Source organism: Engystomops pustulosus, chromosome 5 (genome assembly GCF_040894005.1).
Source record: "Engystomops pustulosus chromosome 5, aEngPut4.maternal, whole genome shotgun sequence".
In the NCBI taxonomy this organism is placed as follows: Eukaryota; Metazoa; Chordata; class Amphibia; order Anura; family Leptodactylidae; genus Engystomops; species Engystomops pustulosus.
Window position 1 is genome coordinate 189261812 of NC_092415.1, and position 21972 is coordinate 189283783.

The window sequence follows — 21972 nt, forward strand, 5'->3', positions numbered from 1 at the left end:
GGTCACGAGACATGAAGTTCTGAATGGTAAAGAGGAAGGCTGTGGCATGGGGGGGGGGGGCATCTGGACTTGGCCAAGTAGGACACACCCTCTCAAATTCATCATAGACCTGATTGAATGCCAGGTAACACAACAAAGTGGATTATATGAGGAAACCAATTTTAGCAAACAAAGGGGTGGCATTTATTTAATTGGGCTCTTTGTGAACTTGTCACTGGCTGCATTTGCGAAAAATGTGGTGTCCAGTTCCTCTTAAAGGAGTTCACTCTGAACCAGACGGAGCGGTCTGCATGTTTTATCATTCAAGACATAGATTGATAGAATTTTCCATTACACCCAATTACAGATTTTTATCACATATTTAATACTATTCAATAATCAAAAAAAATATATGCGTAGCTTTAAAGGTTTACAGAGACATTTCCCAAAAAACTGAGCTAGATGGTATAGGACTTTCACAGTTATAGAGAATAAACAAAGTCCCTAGTTTGTTCACACAGTAGCAATAGAAGCCTTAGGGGAGAAAATATATATATATATATATATATATTGATTCTACATTCAGAATAACTGACTGCAAATCCCACAGAGAGGAAGACGGAGGGGGGTAAAGTAAGAGACCGGTCACAACATGCAGCGGGAAGACAACATTCCGCCTCTCTAACAGTTAATTCCGACAGGAAGCAATGGCTGGAAATTCAGGTTCGACTCCTCCATTGACTATAAACTCATATTTCGGGAGACGTGTGGAGAAGTGATGACTTCTTAAGGGATTTGATATGCGACTTACAAAACATAAACACCATATGCCGAGGGTTATTACCTACGGTACCAGAGGAAATTGCAAATTTGTTGGCAGAGTGCTAAAAAAAAAAAAAGACATCTGCTTGAACATGCTTTAGTGTGCATCCGGAGACAAGCGAGGGGGGTCATCCTCAACAATGGCCGCGCTGGGATTGTGTGATGCTCAAATAATCTTAACAGATGCAACTGTACAGGCTACAGGAGCAACAGAAGGAACAGGGGGGGGGGGGGACAGATAAGACTTGGCTACATTGTATAGAAATGTGACACAATGTAAGAAAAGTTAAAAAGTACAACATGAACAGGTGGCGTTGTAGGTAATGCAGGTGCCGACGCGCTTTTCGTTCATGCCGCTGGTAAAAAGTAAAAAAAGTTTCATGCGCTTAGACATTTCTGCTGAACGGTTATTCTACAAATATTTGCCTCATGATACAAACAAATATGTGCAAACTGGTAAGGTCCCTACATGAACTGTAAATGATTTTATATACAGGAAACTGGTTACGGCTATAGGCGGATCATAGGAAGATCGTACGACAACTAGTTTATAGCATGGAGCAGTATCCGCCACAAGATCCTCCCCGGCCTCCTTCTTCATTAGACAACCTAACGCCTCGGTTGTGAGATTCGCTTTCCCATAGTCCAGGAGTCTGTATGATTTTTTCCACGAGTTCTTCGAAGGCACACTGAACGCCGTCCCTGGTCTTTGCGCTGGCCTCTGGAATAGACAGAAGATAGGGGGTTAGCACTGGGGACAGTGTGAAGATCCCGATAGATTTTGGTGCTCCTTCAAGGGAGCGTGCCATTTAAATTTACCTACCCAAAAGAAATACTTTAAAAAGCACATTGTCAGTACACAGTATCTAACAGCACTAGAGGAATCATGAAGTGTCTGCTCAGAGAGTCCCTGCTCACACTCTGGAATCTTACACGGACCCTCACTGAGTGACAGGAGCTAAAACATTACTAAAACTGAGTAAAATTGTATATTAAAAGGTCAAAAATCATCTTTATTGTGTAAACATCACTAATGGGGTTTAAAAATTGAGAATTTTCTTTCAAGGGCAAACCAACTAAAAACCACTAAATTCTATAAGGCAAAATTGGCTAAAAATGGAGAGAACATATAATTTTTATTTTTTATCTCCACTCCTGGTTTTGACATAGTAAAACTGCTCTGGATGCTGGTGATTTACATACATCTTGAAGAAAGCTGTAATGGTCAACATAAGAGATATGAAAGGTATCTACTGCTTTACTTATGCTTGTTCCAGTAACAGCCCAAAATTATGAAAGCCCTTTTATCAAAGGGACGAAAAAAATATTTTGTCTGGAGTTACACTCACAAAATATAATTGCTTCACCTTATATACAAACCCACAGAATCCGGGGCCTGCCTGTATATAGAGCACTATCAGGCACTTGTGTGATCGGTGGAGGTCACAGAGGTCGGACCCTCAGCGATCCAATGTTTATCCTGTATCCTATGAATATCGTGAAATAACAGGAATACCTCTTTAATTCTTCCATGAAGCTTAAAAACTTCCAGCTGCAAAAGAGCTTATAAAACATTTACTGAGCCCTTCTCTAAAAACTGATACTGTACAACGTCACCTGCGGGGTCATAAAAGGTAAAAATCTAATCCAACCACTATGCGGTACAATAACACGAATACAATTTCTATTATGTAAAATAATTAGTCTGACTTCATTAAACCTAAATCATTAAATGGTAGAATAACATATATATGCCCTGAAATCACCAGTAACTGATCAAGTGTAAATCTTCAGATTTTCTCCGTTTCGGCAGGCGTTATGCTGACTTTTTACTAAATCTAGATTTAGCTGAAGGGCAATGACAGGTCCTGAATCCCGCAGAGCTGCGCTCCATAATCAAAAGAAAACACATTAGCTATCATTAAAATTTACTACTCCGCTTTCCAGGGGTCAAGACGTATGATTCTTGGCAGACGCACTTGCATGAAGTACGAGACTGTAAAAAGTGGATGCTGGACATGGAGGTTAACAGCTTGACCTCACGAACTTGGGAGGGGAGTGTAAAGGGACATATCTGCTCCATCAGCCACTAAATTACTGAAAGGTAGGATTCAGGTTCCAATACATTCCTATTTGTTGCAATAATCTCAGGAGATTCCCATGGATTTGTTTCATTCTGTAATATATTCTGAGCACTGTGATAGCACATGGCGCGCACATATCTAAGGATTCCCATATAATAGATAAGGCAGACAGACACCTTTTATGCCCCAAACGCATAATGAGATATCCAACAAGCCAGATCCTCTCTTTTGCCCCCTTGGGTAAGTTGTACAAATTGTATGTTAATTAGAATAGAGGGAGAATAGCTGAGATACCTGTAAGATACAGGTTTAGATGGTTTGGGGCAGGATTTCCAAGGACAACAGACTAAATTCTGCCAGGACTCTTAATAAAGAAAGTGAGAGTCTTGATTACTCCTCCCACACACAGTGAATGACATCAAGTCCTGTTTACCCCTCCCACAGTCTGTGATTAACAGTGAGAGTCCTGGTTACTCCACCCCCATACTCATTGACTGACAGCTAGTCCCGATTACCCCGCCCACACACAGTGATGGACAGTGAGAGTCCCGATTACCTCGCCCACACACAGTGATGGACAGTGAGAGTCCCGATTACCTCGCCCACACACAATGATGGACAGTGAGAGTCCCGATTACCTCGCCCACACACAATGATGGACAGTGAGAGTCCCGATTACCTCGCCCACACACAATGATGGACAGTGAGAGTCCCGATTACCTCGCCCACACACAATGATGGACAGTGAGAGTCCCGATTACCTCGCCCACACACAATGATGGACAGTGAGAGTCCCGATTACCTCGCCCACACACAGTGATGGACAGTGAGAGTCCCGATTACCTCGCCCACACACAGTGATGGACAGTGAGAGTCCCGATTACCTCGCCCACACACAGTGATGGACAGTGAGAGTCCCGATTACCTCGCCCACACACAGTGATGGACAGTGAGAGTCCCGATTACCTCGCCCACACACAGTGATGGACAGTGAGAGTCCCGATTACCTCGCCCACACACAGTGATGGACAGTGAGAATCCCGATTACCCCGCCCACACACAGTGATGGACAGTGAGAATCCCGATTACCCCGCCCACACACAGTGATGGACAGTGAGTCCCGATTATCTCGCCCACACACAATGATTCACAGCAATGGTAAATTTTTGAAGAAACTTGCGGGACCGTAGCTCTTCTGTGTAATTATATCCAGCCTTTTCAACCCATCCTTATGAATGTTCCTCCATCCTCGGATGCCTTTTGGCACGCACTAACCATTGCGCCAGACATCTTGTCATCACAATTTGTCCCTTGTCAAAGTTGTTCTGGGCCTTACACTTACCAATCCTCAGGTTAAAGACTATTCACTTGCTGTCTAATTTTATATTTCAATCCTTGACCAGAAAAGAATTCAAGGAAATGGAAGCACCTGGAGTAAACCTACAAGAATATGGGTTTGGCAAGATAACTTTCTGCAGATGTGGACCAGCTCACATCCCCACATCCTAACCAAGGACCCAGGAGCTGCCAGGCTGCAGCCCCAACCACCAAACCATCAGTCTACACAGCTATTACCCAGGAAAATGGATTGCTAATGGAACAGAACAAGGACCACTGCCAACACGGCTTAACAATAGACTTTACCGCTGCATTACACATGTGAAATTAATCCAAGGACTGGCCAATAATGATGAACACCACAACAACAAAAAAAAAGTCGAGCGAATTGAGCAGCACAAGAAATACTCATCAGCCTAAAACTCGGCATGAAGCCACCCCCCGATCCAGCCAGAGCAGCCCAGGGGCAAAGGATATCGGGCCATCAGGAAATGATTCCACACTTGGAACAGGTGAAGTTACAAAGTGTCAAATCTATTATGGGAAAAGATACAAGTAATGTCTCGGAGGAGCTGTAGGCAGCGTTAGATGTAACTCGTTATTTGCATGTTGTTCGGACACAATCAATACCATATTGCTGCTTTTTTTTAAGATGCGGTTAAATAAAGCGAAAAAGAAGATCAAAAGGGGAGTCAGACGAGTAGCAAAGAAAAAGCTGTGGTCTCCGGAACAGACTGTTTCCTGTCTCGTGCATGACTTAAAGGTTTTAGAGACCCAGATCTGGAACGCAGGGAGAAAGCAGACACATGGAACAGTAAAGCCCAACTGGTCCAAACCACTCGAGCAAAGGTCTCTGTAGAACCAAGTCCTGCCAGCACCACCACCACCACCACCACCAACACTGACTGGCACTGTGCTGTTATAATCAGAAGCATACACCACTGGTGCCGGGCATAGATGCCGGCGGGTAAAGTGTATTAGTGGACAATAACTGTACATTACCGCTGGGCAAAGCACAATATTCCCATGTGACAAGTCTAAAATACATTCTAACATCTAGTGGATAAGATATAATGAGATGGGTTGGGCCAGGAATTATAACTGGTGGCCAATCCGACAGGTTATTAATATACTGTATATACAGACCAGAGTAAAAGCCAAGGAACCTAAACTGGGAAAACCTATTGACTCAAGTATAATCCTAGGATGGGAAATGCCCTCCAGTACATAGCTAGCCAGTCCAATGCCCTCCAGTACATAGCTAGCCAGTCCAATGCCCTCCAGTACATAGCTAGCCAGTCCAATGCCCTCCAGTACATAGCTAGCCAGTCCAATGCCCTCCAGTACATAGCTAGCCAGCCCAATGCCCTCCAGTACATAGCTAGCCAGCCCAATGCCCTCCAGCACATAGCTAGCCAGCCCAATGCCCTCCAGCACATAGCTAGCCAGCCCAATGCCCTCCAGCACATAGCTAGCCAGCCCAATGCCCTCCAGCACATAGCTAGCCAGCCCAATGCCCTCCAGCACATAGCTAGCCAGCCCAATGCCCTCCAGCACATAGCTAGCCAGCCCAATGCCCTCCAGCACATAGCTAGCCAGCCCAATGCCCTCCAGCACATAGCTAGCCAGCCCAATGCCCTCCAGCACATAGCTAGCCAGCCCAATGCCCTCCAGCACATAGCTAGCCAGCCCAATGCCCTCCAGCACATAGCTAGCCAGCCCAATGCCCTCCAGCACATAGCTAGCCAGCCCAATGCCCTCCAGCACATAGCTAGCCAGCCCAATGCCCTCCAGCACATAGCTAGCCAGCCCAATGCCCTCCAGCACATAGCTAGCCAGCCCATGCCCTCCAGCCCATAGCTAGCCTGCCCAATGCCCTCCAGCCCATAGCTAGCCTGCCCAATGCCCTCCAGTACATAGCTAGCCTGCCCATGCCCTCCAGTACATAGCTAGCCAGCCCATGCCCTCCAGTACATAGCTAGCCAGCCCAATGCCCTCCAGTACATAGCTAGCCAGCCCAATGCCCTCCAGTACATAGCTAGCCAGCCCAATGCCCTCCAGTACATAGCTAGCCAGCCCAATGCCCTCCATTACATAGCTAGCCAGCCCAATGCCCTCCAGTACATAGCTAGCCAGCCCAATGCCCTCCAGCACATAGCTAGCCAGCCCAATGCCCTCCAGCACATAGCTAGCCAGCCCAATGCCCTCCAGCACATAGCTAGCCAGCCCAATGCCCTCCAGTACATAGCTAGCCAGCCCAATGCCCTCCAGTACATAGCTAGCCAGCCCAATGCCCTCCAGTACATAGCTAGCCAGCCCAATGCCCTCCAGCACATAGCTAGCCAGCCCAATGCCCTCCAGCACATAGCTAGCCAGCCCAATGCCCTCCAGCACATAGCTAGCCAGCCCAATGCCCTCCAGCACATAGCTAGCCTGCCCAATGCCCTGCAGTACATAGCTAGCCAGCCCAATGCCCTCCAGCACATAGCTAGCCAGCCCAATGCCCTCCAGCACATAGCTAGCCTGCCCAATGCCCTGCAGTACATAGCTAGCCTGCCCAATGCCCTGCAGTACATAGCTAGCCAGCCCAATGCCCTGCAGTACATAGCTAGCCAGCCCAATGCCCTGCAGTACATACGCAGATGGCTTCCTGTTCCTTTGAAAGGTGTAAAGTTACAACTTCAACCTTGGCTGTAGGACAGCTTCCAGATTTCTAATTTTAAGAGTATTTTCACTGTTTTAAAACCAAAAAATATTTTCTGCATCAGGGAAAGTACTGTGTTCCCACTTCTACGGGAATGCATGTCCTGAGATTTAAGCACCACAAACACCTTTTCTGACCGTTATGTGACTTAGAAGCTTTAGAAGGCAAAACTACAATAATTGAAGAATCAAACACCAACTCTCAGAGGAGATTAAGATCATACAGAACATTACAGAGGAGTCCTGACCTCCGCTGATGTGAGTAAAGCACTTAGGGAAAAAAAGAAACCTTATATAGCTCCAGCAGCTTGTGTCTGTGCATGTAGCTGTGTCTATAGCAAAACAGAAGTGAATGAAATTCAGCTTCCAGGCAATATAGACAGCACAGAGTTAACCGTTTTCGGGTCTACACTTTCTTTTTAAGAAAAACATGCAGCTGATTGGTGCAGGAGCAAAATGCTGCTCCCCAGCCATTATCTCATTATGGGAATCTGCACAAAACTGCTGCTTCTTCTAGAAATAAGAAAATATAATGGGAATTGCTGACTTTGAAGTAAAATATCAAACGTCATACCTATGAACAGCATTGAGTGTTTTCGTGCAAACTTGAGGCCTTCATTTCTGTCCACTTCTCTGTTCTCCTGTAAAGAGACGCGTTACATGTTACAGGATACATCTCAGCAACAAAAAAAAAAACTAACATCTGAAGAATTCACATTGCTAAAAGTACAAGGACTGGTCTGATAATAAATCTCTTTGATGCCCAATCAAATCAGCCAAAACCTTTTACTTTTGTCATGTATTTTTTATGATTCATTTACAAATCAGATATATGGCAAAGCAAAATGTTTCTAAACCTCTGTTACAATAGTCACTGAAGATATATAAAGTCACCAATTTTATATGGGACCTCTTTATGCAATACATACAAATGATATTTTTTTATTTATATAGTGCACACTGATTAAACAGCATAGAGTTTGCCAAATCCATCCCTGTCCCCAATGGGGCTCACAGTCTATTCAACCTACCAGTATGTTTTGGAGTGTGGGAGGAAACCGGAGGACCCAAAGGAAAACCATGTAAACACAGAGAGAACATCCAAACTCCTTGCAGACGTTGACCTGGATGGGAAATGGTGCAATCACTCCCGTCCACCAAGCCTTGTAATGTGTCCTAGGACTCACCTTGTCTATCTTGTTGCCCACTAGCATTTTGACTATGTCATTTCTTGTGCAATACGTCTCCAGCTCATTCAACCAGTTGTCCAGCCTTACAAACGTGTCTCGTCTTGTGACGTCGTACACTAAAAGTAGATGAAAAGTAGACAAATAACAGAAAGATAAAGAAAATAACTATAACATATAAGTACATACAGTATGAGCCATGTATTAATATATGGTAGATAAGCAAAGATAAATGTTACAGTACATTTGGTTGAATAGACCCATCAGTTGCAACCTAAAATCCCACACTGTTGATTGAGGCAGTCAGAATAAATCAGGCAACATGCACTGAATAATTTAAGAGTCTTAAAGAGGAAAATCTACAGTCTGGAATCTACTTACTTGGAAGATTCCCCAAATATTCCTAACCCCTATACAACTATTACTATTTTTCTATAGCTAGCTTGTGTGTTTTATAACTTTATTTAGTGTATATGCTACTCCATGCCCCAAGTAGCCTCTGCAAATCGCCCCACCCCATGCGTCCATGCTACACGCAGGCACAGTGGCTCCCACAGCATGAATGTGCAGGGGGTGTTGGTTCTGCAGAGGCTACTTGGGGCATGGACTGGCCTAGACCCCTGGAGCTCATACAAGTCAGAGGTAATTAGCATATATGCTAAATAAAGTTTTAAAACACATAGGTTAAGTAATAAAAGCTGCATAGGGATTAGGCATAGGGATTCTACAAAGCAAGAACATTCCAAAATGGTAGAGTTACTTTAAAGGAAATCAACCACTTTAAAAAAAACCTACAAAATACTCACCCTAAGCTTGACACGCTCCATGCTGCTAATTATAACTTTCTTCTCTAGGTGATCCTGGCATGTCAATCTTAGCAAAAGACAGCACAGAGATCAAGATGAAGAGGAATTTTTTTTGAGTATTTATAGGTTTTTTTTCCGTGTGTGTGTGTGTGTTTTTTTTTAACTGGTTGATTTCCTTTAATCACTACATTGTATGACCTAGGGCACTGACATAATACACGTTATTACACATCACCTATATCTAGTGTTACTCCAGGCCTGTGTATAACATGGTAAATGTATACAATACACGTCTGACAATCTGACAGCAGGATGGACTGATAGCATATTAGAACAGGTAGCAGCTCATGTACATCATCTTACCTAATATAACACCTTGTGCACCTCTGTAATAGCTGGGGGTTAAGGTTCGGAAACGTTCTTGTCCGGCAGTGTCCTGCAGATGAATGATACATTTATATATTAATATTCTGTGCGACTACATGGAAACAGGTCAAGAGAACAGTTTGAGAAAATGTAATAAAAAGGAAAATGAAATAAAACAAATAACTTGTGCTCTGGCTCCACCTTGTGGACAAAAGGTTTAACTGAACGTATCGTAGCCTCTACACATGTAGAGTTTTAGGAAAGGTCCCGGCGTATGCGCTCAGTGTATACGTTGACATAAAATGGCAGATGGCGGCACCCGATGCACACCCCTTCCCCCAAATGCAGGGGGGGAAGGGGGGGACCCTGGCGTGTCCTTACAATGTAGGCAAAAAAACTAATAAAACAGAGAAAATAAACAAACATAAATCCTGAGATCCACCTGTTTATAAATGATAAATATAGTAATATATAAAATATATAATAAAGCTGCGGTGTGACGTATGGACAGAGGTCTGCAGGACTATCTTAAACCATTGTGGTGACCTCATTGCATCCAAGAGTCTGAATACACTGCCCTCCATGTTAGTGCCCTTTACCCACCATAACCCAATTACACACAGTCTGGGTGACATTACAACTATTTGCTCAAGAAGTTCAGTCCTGCATCTAAAATTTACAATTTTTATTGCAAAATTAAAAAAAAAAAATCACTGCATTAGGTAAAGTATTGTCCATGTGCCCCCCTGGGAACGCAGGTCTCCAACCTGTCATGTCAACACTAGTAACACTATTTCTGGCCATCAGGTCACTTATATTCTGCATTTTTTAGTAGTTTTCCCTTTTCTCCTGCTCAAGCACCAATTATGGTGCCAACAGAACCAGTACAGCCCCATTAGGCACCTACACTACGGCTACAGTGTATAAAAGGAGCCTGGATGCATCAATAATAATATTAATAATAATATTTATATAGCACCATCATTCTGTGGAGCTTTACAAATCAGTGTAGAGTATAAACAGTCATATGGAACAATAGGAGTGAGGGCCCGGCTCACAAGAGGTTGCAGTCTATGAGGATGAGGGGGCGACACAAGAGCTTACAGTCTATGAGGATGAGGGGGCGACACAAGAGCTTACAGTCTATGAGGATGAGGGGGCGACACAAGAGCTTACAGTCTATGAGGATGAGGGGGCGACACAAGAGCTTACAGTCTATGAGGATGAGGGGGCGACACAAGAGCTTACAGTCTATGAGGATGAAGGTGGTGACACAAGAGCTTACAATCTATGAGGATGAAGGGGGTGACACAAGAGCTTACAGTCTATGAGGATGAGGGGGTGACACAAGAGCTTACACAGTCTATGAATCCACCCCACTTCCTCCTCTCTTATCCCAGGATAAAGTGTCATGTGTGGTAAGTGAACCTGGCCTTACACCATCACTCTGAAGCACTGAGGTCCTGTGCTCACTGCACACTTAGTATGTACGTGTGTACAGTGCTATGGTATATAATTCCGTAAAAAAACATTTTGTAGAACGTCATTTATTGCAAATTCTCAACGAAATGTAGTTTTCAGCTGAAACTCAAAGCTCGATGTGAACCTGACCTAACTTCACCTGGTTATATTTGAATATTTGGTGGGGTCTTTACATTACAGCTGTAATTCCTGGCTGCACTTTTTACACAGTAGTTATACTAGTGTAATGTTCTACACCGGCACTGGGTACTCCATTTTCTATTTATTTAGTCTGAAATTGTTTCTATAGAAAACAAATAATTCATTTTCTCCCAAGTAGAAAAGATGTATAAAAGTACAGTTATATTTGTGATGTGGATTCAAGGCTTATGGGTTTTTTTTTTTTTTTTAGAGCCCAGCCAAACAGAAATGTATTTCTTGGATACAAAAAATAAAAAAAGCAATATTCACTATACTGCCCGGCACCCCATAAATGCAGTATACTGTTATACTGAGCCCTTTGTGCTGTAGATTCACAGGCTCTTAAACAGTGCAGGAGCACTTCCCCCTTCCCACTGTGCGAGATTACAGTAGGCGGGGGAAATTCATGCACAGTCAAAGGCTCTGGTAATGTCCTCTAAAGTCCTTCTAACTCATTAGAATAATATTTAAAGATTATTTTAGAAGGAAGGAGGCCATGGATAACATATATAAGATGATTACCACAGCGCCTGTATCTATGAGTAAGTGCCCAGGGCTGGTGCCAGCACTGGGCATACCTGGGCCTAGAGCTGATGGGGGGCCAACATAAGGCTGGACATCGGGAATCCATGGGGTTAGGGGGTTGGATCTAATGAATCCATATGGTGTGGAGGGGATTTATCCAAAATAACCATAAGGGGGTTGTATGGGAGAATAAACTTGTTGAATATTATAGGGAACAGGAGACTGTTTTAGTTTCCGAATTTTTAATTCTGCCATGTGAGTTTACTGCAAAAGGGGCCACTGAGGCTCTGTCACCCAAGGGCCTAATGAAACCTGGAGAAGACCCTGGAAGTGCCCCTAGTTTATCATGATTGATTTTGATAAGGCGTTAAACTTTTATTCAAACAAGCATGAATCGTGTGAATAAATGTTTAACGTCTTCTTAACTACATTGGATGCTGTGGCCCCTTCTCTTTTGTTTGGGCCTCAGACCCTACACACCAGGATCTTAGGCTGCGTGCACCACCCAATCCAGTGTTTGGAAACTATGGAGGTTGTGGTCTTTTTTTCTTTTTTTGATGGTAGTTTTCCTTTGAGATGGTTTCAGATGAACTGTTATTTTGCATTTTTATCCATAGTTTTTACCACAAAGACACATGCAAAATGCGCTTCTATGGCGACCGTACGCTAGCTGATGTATGCAAGTCTAGCATATGGCCGCCATATAGGGTCGTGTGAAAGGGGCCTAAGGGGGTTGTCCATTAGGAAATGATACTGAATTATGTATTTATTAAAACTGGACAATATAATACACCCTTATTCCAACAGCATGTGATAACCGTAGGTGCTGACACAACCAGCAGGAATGAGCCCTCCACGAATTAAGTCATCCAGACACATCTAGACAAGTCTTAAAGACATACCTACCACAGATGTACTGCATAGCAATTTGTAACATTCCACAACAATGAAGCCATTGTTCTCATACCTACCCATATAGCCAGTTTTGCTTTGTTACCGTCCACAGAAATTGTTTTCACCTTGAAGTCAACACCTGTAAAATAAATACATTACAGTCGTATGAAGGCTGAATGGATACAGTGTAACTTCTGGAAAGTAAAGGGTTAAACTGCTGTGGGCTTTGTTAAGGGACAAGTCAGCTCATGCATTGCTGCGAGGAATGACATCAGCCTCCAGATGAACAGGAGCACCGGAGACACAGGGGATACAAAGATCCAGCACCTTCCCCATCCTCCATCAATACCTGACAAGCCGGAAAGAGAAGGCGCGGCCAATAGTCACCCCTTCCACAAATATAATCAGGAAAAATGATTTTTAGGGAAAAGCCTATGTAAACTTGCAACTGCGGTCAGAAGTTTTGAGCCTCCAAAAAATGACATACACAATAACAAATGGGGACAATGAGGGGACATTTATCAGAAAACTGACATAGAAGCCCCGAAACAATCGAAGTGCCTTGCAAACCGCCAGACGTTGTGATTATTACCCCTTTTTACGCCAGATCCACTCCAAAGGGATGTGGAGAGGGCACTGCCGCCAGTGCGCACTCACCTTAAACGTTCACAAGGCTTTTGCGCCAAACTACGCCACATAACTACTGGCTCAGCCACCTGCCAGATACATCTGGAGGCCTAAGCCTCTTGTTGTATCCTGCACTAGAGGGACGGGGCTTCCACCAATAATGGACAATGCATTGTTAAAGGGGTTGTCCAGTCTCAGCAAATACTTGATATAGTTTGTGTATGGAAAAGTTATACAATTTTCCAATATACTTTCTGTATCAATTCCTTGTGGTTTTCTAGATCTCTGCTTGCTTTCCTGCTATAGAAAGCTTCTATGTTTACCTCCAGTGGACAGAAATCTGTCCATGGTCTCGTGATGTCACACAGGTTATTATCACAGAGAGTAATCGGAGCCGCGTGATAGCATCTTGTGCACCTGTCTGACACCACATGACAAGGGACAGATTTCTATCTACTGGAAGTAAACACAGAAGCTTCTATAGCAGGACAGCAAGCAGAGATCTAGAAAACCACAAGGAATTGATACTGAATGTATATTGGAATATTGTATAACTTTTACTCACATAAACCATATTAGTAATTTGCTGAAAGTGGACAACCCCTTTAAGCAGATTTTTGAAGCAAAGAACAGAGACTAAGACCTTGGAAACAGCTCCCATGGTGCCCTCTTAATTTTAAGTTAACCCTTCACCACCTACACTCTTTGCATCCTAATGGGCAATGTTCCACTAATTTTGGCATAGATGGAATAATCTCTCTAGTCCTGAGTAATCAATGTCATTATTATTGTTTGCTCTGTAGTTTGCAGATGGGCAGAGTAGGTTGTCTGCTCCGGGCCACCCATCTGGTGTCTAATTAGCAGAATTCTAGGTTAGTTTAAAAAAAACAAAAAAAAAACAATAAGCCCATTAAGCTATACTGTCAGATGGGTGGTCCTGGGCTAGAACAGTTTACCATTTGATGAATCCAATATATAATGAAGCATCGCCCCACTGGATACATGGGGAGGCTCCGGCCTCCTGATGTATTTAGCGGACGGCTGCGCTGGCGTAAATTCTACATCAGATCCTGCCTGGCATAGAATTGCAATATCACCAGTCCCTGAAAGTAGCGAGAGTGCAGGTGCGGGGCAGGAGCACCGCCGGCCCAATCTGTCCCCGCGCCAGAACTATGCATCTATTGAAGGATGCAAAGAGTTGATGAAAGTGATAGGGTGAGGACATCGATTCCGGAAAAAAAAAATTGTTAGCTTGCACAAATTTTGGGGTATAGTTTATTAATTCCCACCAACACTTTGGCCAATCAGAAATAAGATTAATAGGAATTTGCAGGAAGTTCTGTAAAATACATATGGCCGGCTTGAGATGATAAACCCCACGTAACGTTATTGGAAAAGAAGTTGTACTGAAAGAGAGAAACTACTCACCAATAGTAGCAGCAAGTTCTGGGTCAAACGTGTCATCTGTGAACCTTAAAAGAAGGCTGAAAGTAAAACAACATGTGGTTACTTTTGGATACATAACTGTGTTCTTAGGTCATATTCACACATTTGTTCTATCCAGCCTCCACTTTGCACAAGGAGCCGAACTCCAAGCCTCATAGTTAGTGATAATGCTATGAATCCCTCTATACTAGTATCAGGTCTTGTGTGCAGAGCGGTAGTAACAGAGATGTCTATATCTACGTTCCTCCTGGAATACCGTTCCCTCTTGTATCACAGAAGGAATACAGCAGTGTGAACAGTTCCTTGCCACGATTTGTAGCCTCCAGCTTATAAGTGATAATATTTCTTTCCATGCTCTTTTTACACGAGTCTATTATCATAGTCTGTACACAACCCCACGCCAACCACAAAGGGACGGGTGATATTTAACATTTTAGAAACACAAGCAATCCTGTATGGCACCACTCCCTGAATGTCAACTGTGAACTGTTGACATTTGTAAGACTTTTTCCGCAAATCCCAAGAGGCGAGGGCCACAAAGTAATTCACTACAACAGAAACCTATCCAGGAAGCCATCACACCACAGAACGCAACTACCTGACATCATATATGAAATCTAAATAAATAGAATTTCTTTCTCATGACTTCTTTTATTACAACTCTATATGCCGCACTCCCCCCTGTAGCGCTAGCTCCCAATGCATATATACTGAATATTTACTGAACTTATTTTTTTAAGTTGGACTCTAAATGGGGATTTAAGAAATTGCAGCTGCAGGGTGGAGGAATATACGAAGTTCATCCATGAAGGACGGGACATATCCTCAGAGAATAAGAATCCATCCCTATAGCAGCCTGTATTATAATAATAAGAATCTTTATATAGTGCCATCATATTACATAGCGCTTATATTCATAGGGGACATATACTCATAATATACTACATTAGAGTACAAACAGTCATATGGAACAATAGGAGTGAGGGCCCTGCCCTAAGTTGAAAAACAACTCCCAGAAGTTGTGTTGATTAAACAGGACCTGTCGCCCTTAAAAACAGCACTAGGAGCTGCTTAGTAAAGTAAGCAGCTCCTAGTGCTACAACAGTCCCAGCAGCGCAGCCTCTTCCCTGGACTGCCTGGCTCACTTCATAGACCAGCGGTGACTGCAGCACGTCATGCGCCCCGGCAGGACCGTTTCTGATAACACTAGCAGTGTAACACTGCTGGGACTGTTGTAGCACTAGGAGCTGCTTACTTTAGTAAGCATCTCCTAGTGCCGTTTTTAAGGGTGACAGGTCCTCTTTAAAATAAGTACTCAAGGAGTAACCTAAAAAGTTAAAAAGGGGTCAACCCAAGATATATAGTTATCCATTATCAATAAGATAGGGGATAACAATGTGGTTGCTGGGGATCCGACTACTGGGGCCTTCACGGATCAGGAGGGACAGGGCCATGTTCAAACTGAATGATGGAGCATTCATCCTGCCGCTCTATTCAATGTCTATGGAAGCACAGAGCTGTGGATAAAGACCAACAATCAAACTGGGGTCAGCCTCTACACAGAGGAGGCCTCCTGCCTCATTTGACATTGGATGTGGAGAGACCCTACTGTTAATTGGGCGAGTATGCAGAATGAGTCTTGTTATCTTAAGTATCAAGTGCGGGAGCAAAGTGATCAGCCAGCTAACAGCATTTCCAATGTCAGCTGGAAGTATACCTTGTCACTGACAGGTCCTACATAAGGGTGCCATGTTAGCCATTCCGTGTCATTGGAGATCTCCCTTTCCCATCCAGGGCTGAATTTATTTGAGGAATACATTTAATAATGAGAATGAAGGAGCCCACTGCTCTCGATAAGGAAGTTGTCAACGCCTTTCACCTTATCTGGTCTAGTTTGTCCGTGTTTCATTATTCGAAAAACATGTCATGTTGGCTTTCAGAAGTCATGTGACAGGTCCCTAGTCCCCCAGTTTCTTGTGTGTCTCCCTTTTGTGCCTGTACTTCACCAATGGAGTCATTAACAAGTTATATCAGAGTCATATACTTTAGATATTAGCTTGTTGTAATATGCATACGAATCTGTACCATTACAGTGCGATTTTTGGGCAGGGTCATTATACTACTGGATTGTTGTCCTCTGCAAAACTGCCTTCTGTTACCTTATCATCTTGATGTTATACAAAGTTAAAAAAAAAAGAATGTCATGAAAAATGTATTTACCCATAACAGGGCCATGTAACTTTCATAGATGCACAAACCATAAAAAAAGCGCTACAACCCTAATCAGGCTTCCAATGTCATGCATGTTGCAGTCTTTTTGGCATTGCTGATGCCCAGAGATGTCAATTGTTCCAAGTCGTCCAGTGGCCGGTGTGACACTAGAGCACGGTAAGCATACTTTTTCCCGGTAGTGCTTCTTTATAGTCACTGGCTAGGCTACTAGGTCTAGTTGTAGATGTTCATTGCCCCCTACCCCCCTCCAACGAACTTCGGGAACATGCGGTGCACTACTTTAAAGTCTTTTATACTTGTAGAAGTAAAACTGCTTCAGTTTCTGCCCTGTGACTTCTATGACAAAACATGACCTCAGTGTAAGAGAATTTGCCAGCGCTACATTGTGATCGCAGACTGTTGCACCATCACCAAGGACATGTCGGAAACTTAAATATAGAACGTACTTTGGAATAATCTGCCAAATGTGCAGTGAAAGGACAGACGGTTCTTGATGAACTTTTCCCTGTAAATGTGGTACAAGTGACATGTAACTCTGCTAACGACGGCTCAAGCTGTAAAGTGGGGATAACATTATACAAGCATGGGGAGCCATTAACAATAGCATCTACAATAGACTATGTGTGACTAAGCTCCGAGGACACTTATAAAACACGTAAGCGACTCTGCAGGATTTGGCTCTTCGGTAATGATAGTAATTATGGTCTCTTTTTATATGGTGACTGTTATTGAGGCTTATACACTTGTCACTTACATGACAGGCAGCTGGAAACTACAAGACTCACGGCCTGCTATATATACAGACATTCGTCATCAGTGCCATAATGACCCAATAAAAACACACAGCTAACAATGGAGAGAACATGTTGGTAGATTGGCAATCTGCTGCGTTGCCTGCTCAAATCACATGACTTCCAGGTATCCTGCTGGGAAAAGCTGTAAAAAAGCAGTCTCCCCATTCAGATGGATGACTACCCATGTAATGCAAGGAGGCCTTGAGTCTGTTATAATCAACGCCACTTCTACAGGACAAATCTTTATATGGGGGCTCATAAAGGGAGTCTCAAATTAAAGGAAATCTACCATCAAAAGTCCATCCTGCTAAACCACCGGCTGAATAGTGGCGGTGCCTGTGACAATTTGTTGCCAGTCTGATATCGATTACCTATTCTAAGGGAAAAATATTGGGCTACTGCTTTAACAACAAAGTTGTATTTAACAACATCTTTGCTTCGACGTCTCTTGATCTTGATTCATAAGGATTTTCGTTTTGTGCCTGGGATAAACAGCAGGCTCATGCTGCAAATTCATTATGAACATCAGGTCTAATGACTTGAATTTGGGACAGAAGACCCCAGAATAGACAGGATTTAGGGCTTTGATATGTGTACATGTATTATGAATGCAGTCTAGTGATATGTGAAAACGATGAGACGCCAGATTAAGCGAATGTGACAGCAGTATTTTCCCCATTGCTCAAGTGCTTTTCACAGCACCTGGAGTAAGGTACAGTCCCAGTAGATATGATTAGAATGTCCTCTGGTGACATTACACAGATAATAGAATTAATAGCAATGAAATCTACTGACAAAAATGCAGAATGAGTGAGGTCACCGTCACATGGCGTCTGATATACCAGGTGACTACTAACAGGAACCACAGGAGAGGAGTAGTAGTTACACAGCACATCATTTACCTAGGAACATTAACCATAGAGGGTCTATTCACATCAGGGTGTAAAGATTTGTTATATACAACCCCCCTTCCTCCTCTGCTGAGCTCCAAGGCTTACTGTCCAGGACTGCCACATCAGCACTTAGCAGGACTGACTACAAGTAGCTCCAAATAGTGATACAATGTTATACCTACAACTATTACAAAATGTAATACAATGTTATCACTGACAAACCTGACACAATACCCACATCTAGTATGATCACCTACCTGCAGGCCCACTAACACATATGATATGGGATATGCTTTATTATACAGGGTTGTGCCATAAAAACTTTTATTATCTACCCTCTAAAATTAAGGGGGCTTGGAAGTCCCCTAAAATAGACTGTTCCAATGATATAGTGGTGCACATAATAGATCAGCACTTCATGAAGTTTTTAGGGACTATTGTGATAGCTATTTGGCAAGTACGGTAGAATTGAATGGGGTACGGGGCATATGAGCTGCATATATGTATAAGCATTTGATCCCCTAACTGTGAGAACGAACATTTAGGGTTAGATAATCATGGATGGTTATCCTCTAAGACTACCACCTAATCATTTATATGATAATTCAATGTCCACTGCCAAACAGGGTTCTATATGTGGGATCCTAAAAGAATAAGGCCCGGTTCACATCACGTTTTCCGTTTCCCTCAGCGTATACACCAGAAAAGCCCCCGACACATCCCCCGAGCATATTGACGTATAGTGACAGATGGAGGCATAGTTGTTGCCTCAGTCTGACCACTATACGTTGTATCTGGCAAAAAAGGCAGAATGGAAAGACGTAGCAAGTTACGTCTATCCACCCTGCTCCCTCCTGCTGAGCTATGTATACACTCAGCGGAGGCAATGGAAGCCTATGGGGAGCGGATGCATCCCTCATCCAGCCTCGTTGAGCGCATATGTCAATCAGCAGGTGGGGGACCCCGTGGAGAAATACCCAGTACATTGGCAGCATCCCACTGCTGCTGCTTTGCACTTCTATCCTGCATTCGGGGAGGGGGGGTGGGGGTCCCTAGGTGACATATAAGCATATAGTGGGATAGGTCTGTGCCATATGTTGTTAGGACACATTGGAATCCCCCAGACATGTCCTTTGTACCTATGGGGGAAAAAAAAAGTGTGAACTCAGCCTTATGGAAATGTTAGGGTGAACATTATATTTTCCCAAAATATCAGATACATTTGCAAAATATTTTGTTATTCCAAGTAAGATCATACTGACTAATAGAATAGAAAAATACTCCTCAAACAAAGGAGCCCTGGCAGGACTAAAGTACTCAGCCCATTAACAGTATTGTACCTAGAAGTAGCACAGGACACCTCTGAATTCACATGCACCATAGTAGATTCTGGGGATAAACTATCAGCACCTAAATGACATCTGAGCCCCAACATCAATTAAGAGTTTGGGTATCACATATCACAGTACATGTAGTCAGAAGCAGATGGCCCCATAATATGTATAGTGGCTGTGTACTGTAACTGCAGGCTTGGCTCCCAATGACGTCATTGTTAGGCCGGGCCTGGGCTGCAGATCAATTAAAAGGATTATTTCTTTAGCAAAAAAATAAATTTCCTGTGGGACACATCAGGAAGGATGAGAAAACTGTCTAATGTGTTTGGGGGGTGATCCTGCCTCTCCTAGGATGAGAGATTTTATGGGTAAAAGAAGAATCACGGAGAAGGTTTTCACTGCATTGTGAACATGCAGATATAGCAGTGCCAAGAATGTCGCCGTGTCGCTTTATTTAGGTCAGTATCAACTCCGGATCTGCGTTTACACAGGACTGCAGATATAATTATCACATTGTTAGCGCTTGGATAGTTATCACCACACAGGACGCTGCGCCAGAGAGGCCAAATATGACAAGAACAGCTCTGCTACATAACGTAAAGCGAAAGTTTGACGTCATATCACTATATTTGTGATAAGTGACCCTCTCTCGGGAGTGGCCAGAGAATAAGGGGTGCCACATTTTGTGGGAGGTCATGTGACAGATACAAACTCCACCATGTGTCTAAGAGTCTCCCCTTCCTCATATGTTATGAGAGACACTTACCAGACGCTCAATGTCAATATAAGAGGTGGGGGACTACAAGCCCCAGCAGTCACTGTGTAGGTAGTGTGGGACTTGTAGTTACATGTCACTGACCAGGCCCCTGCCCTCCCTCTGAGGTGTCCAGTCCAGGCCCAGCAGTCGCCAGCCCTCCCCTCCTCACCTGGATTTGCCCACCCCGCTCTCCCCGATGATTAGGATCTTCAGGGTGGTCAGTATATCTTCCTCCATCCTGAGGCCACCACCACCGCTCCGGCTCTGCGCAGCACAACACTGCGCGCTCCCGACGCCCTTTTTACCTTCTGCGCGTCACCGAGACCGAGTAGTCTCTGGACAACAACAGCTGAGGGAGGCGCGTCCCCGTGATCTGCTCTTCCGGATTCCCCCCTCCCCTCTTGCGTGCGCGCTCACGCGCCGGCTGCTGCGTCATCGACACGGCGACGCTGCTTGAGGCCCAGTCATCGCTTCCGGGAACGGCGGCGCTGCTGGTGTCCGGCGCTAGGTGGCGCGCGGTGCTCGTGTATATAATGACTGGGGCGGCTGAGGAGAAGCTGAGAGGACGGAGGGCGGGAAGAGAATGTACGCAGCAGCAGGAAGAGAATGTACGCAGCAGCAGACTTTCATGAGGAGAAACTAATTCCTGCATACAGCAATGTTTGCCACATTACGTTAGGAAACCTGAATAATTTTATTTCTTGCTTTTACGTTACCTGCACATAAACTACAGGTCCGTTTTTGAGGTGTGTATCAGGGAGTAAGGCCCCTTTCACACTAGCGTTTAAAAAATAAAAAAAATAAAAAATTTGAGCTTCTAAAGAAAAAACAAAGGCATTTTCAGGAGTCATCCAGTTCCGAGGAAGATGTAATAGCAGATTTATCATCAGTTAAAGATCATGCGCCCGATATCCTACATGTTTTGCTTGCCCGCGTAGGTCCGACAGAGTTCACCATCTTCCTGGTGCATGTAAGTGCTTGGTCTTGCGACACAATTTTAAAGTTAAATTATGCGCTCAGTCCAAATCAGTTGGATCGTTCGATGGCACGCCGCTTGACGCAATCCTAGCGCAGACACCTGTTGAAGCCCTGCAAAACCCGAAAACGGCGCAAAGTCCGACAAAATTGAAGAGCGTGACCCTTAGTAAATAAGACCCTATATTTTTGGTTAGGGGAACTTGAGACGCATCTAAGAGAGAAGACTCCTAGGGAAGAAATACTTAATACCCTCCCTATTTTCAAACAGCTACGGGGTTTCTAGCCGATGCCTCCATGAAAAATATTAGGTTTTCAGCCTTACAAATTTGGTCCGTAGAGCATTGTGGTTAAGACGGTGGGAAGGTGATTTCAAGTCTAAGAACAAATTATTTGGTATCCCCTTTCAGGGTAATTTATTGTTGAAAGAGTTTCCGACAAGAAAAAAAGGTTTGCCTGAAAATAAAACAAATAAAAGCAAACAGTTTTTTTTCCCCTTTAGGGAAAATAAAGACACCTTCAGGGGGAGAGCAGGTGGAGTTTTCCAA

At 43.7% G+C, this 21972-nt stretch overlaps 1 protein-coding gene across 1 annotated transcript; it reads right to left on the reverse strand.

The window, feature by feature from the left end:
- Window positions 1-340: 340 nt before the first annotated feature.
- On the reverse strand, window positions 341-20901 carry RAB18 (RAB18, member RAS oncogene family). Its single transcript, XM_072154090.1, has 7 exons — window positions 20619-20901; window positions 14422-14477; window positions 12444-12505; window positions 9283-9355; window positions 8114-8232; window positions 7501-7567; window positions 341-1522 (listed from the first exon to the last, which is right to left on the reverse strand). The coding sequence occupies exons 1-7, from the start codon at window positions 20684-20686 to the stop codon at window positions 1350-1352; spliced, it is 618 nt and encodes a 205-aa protein (XP_072010191.1). The 5' UTR covers window positions 20687-20901; the 3' UTR covers window positions 341-1349.
- Between the last annotated feature and the right edge of the window lie 1071 nt (window positions 20902-21972).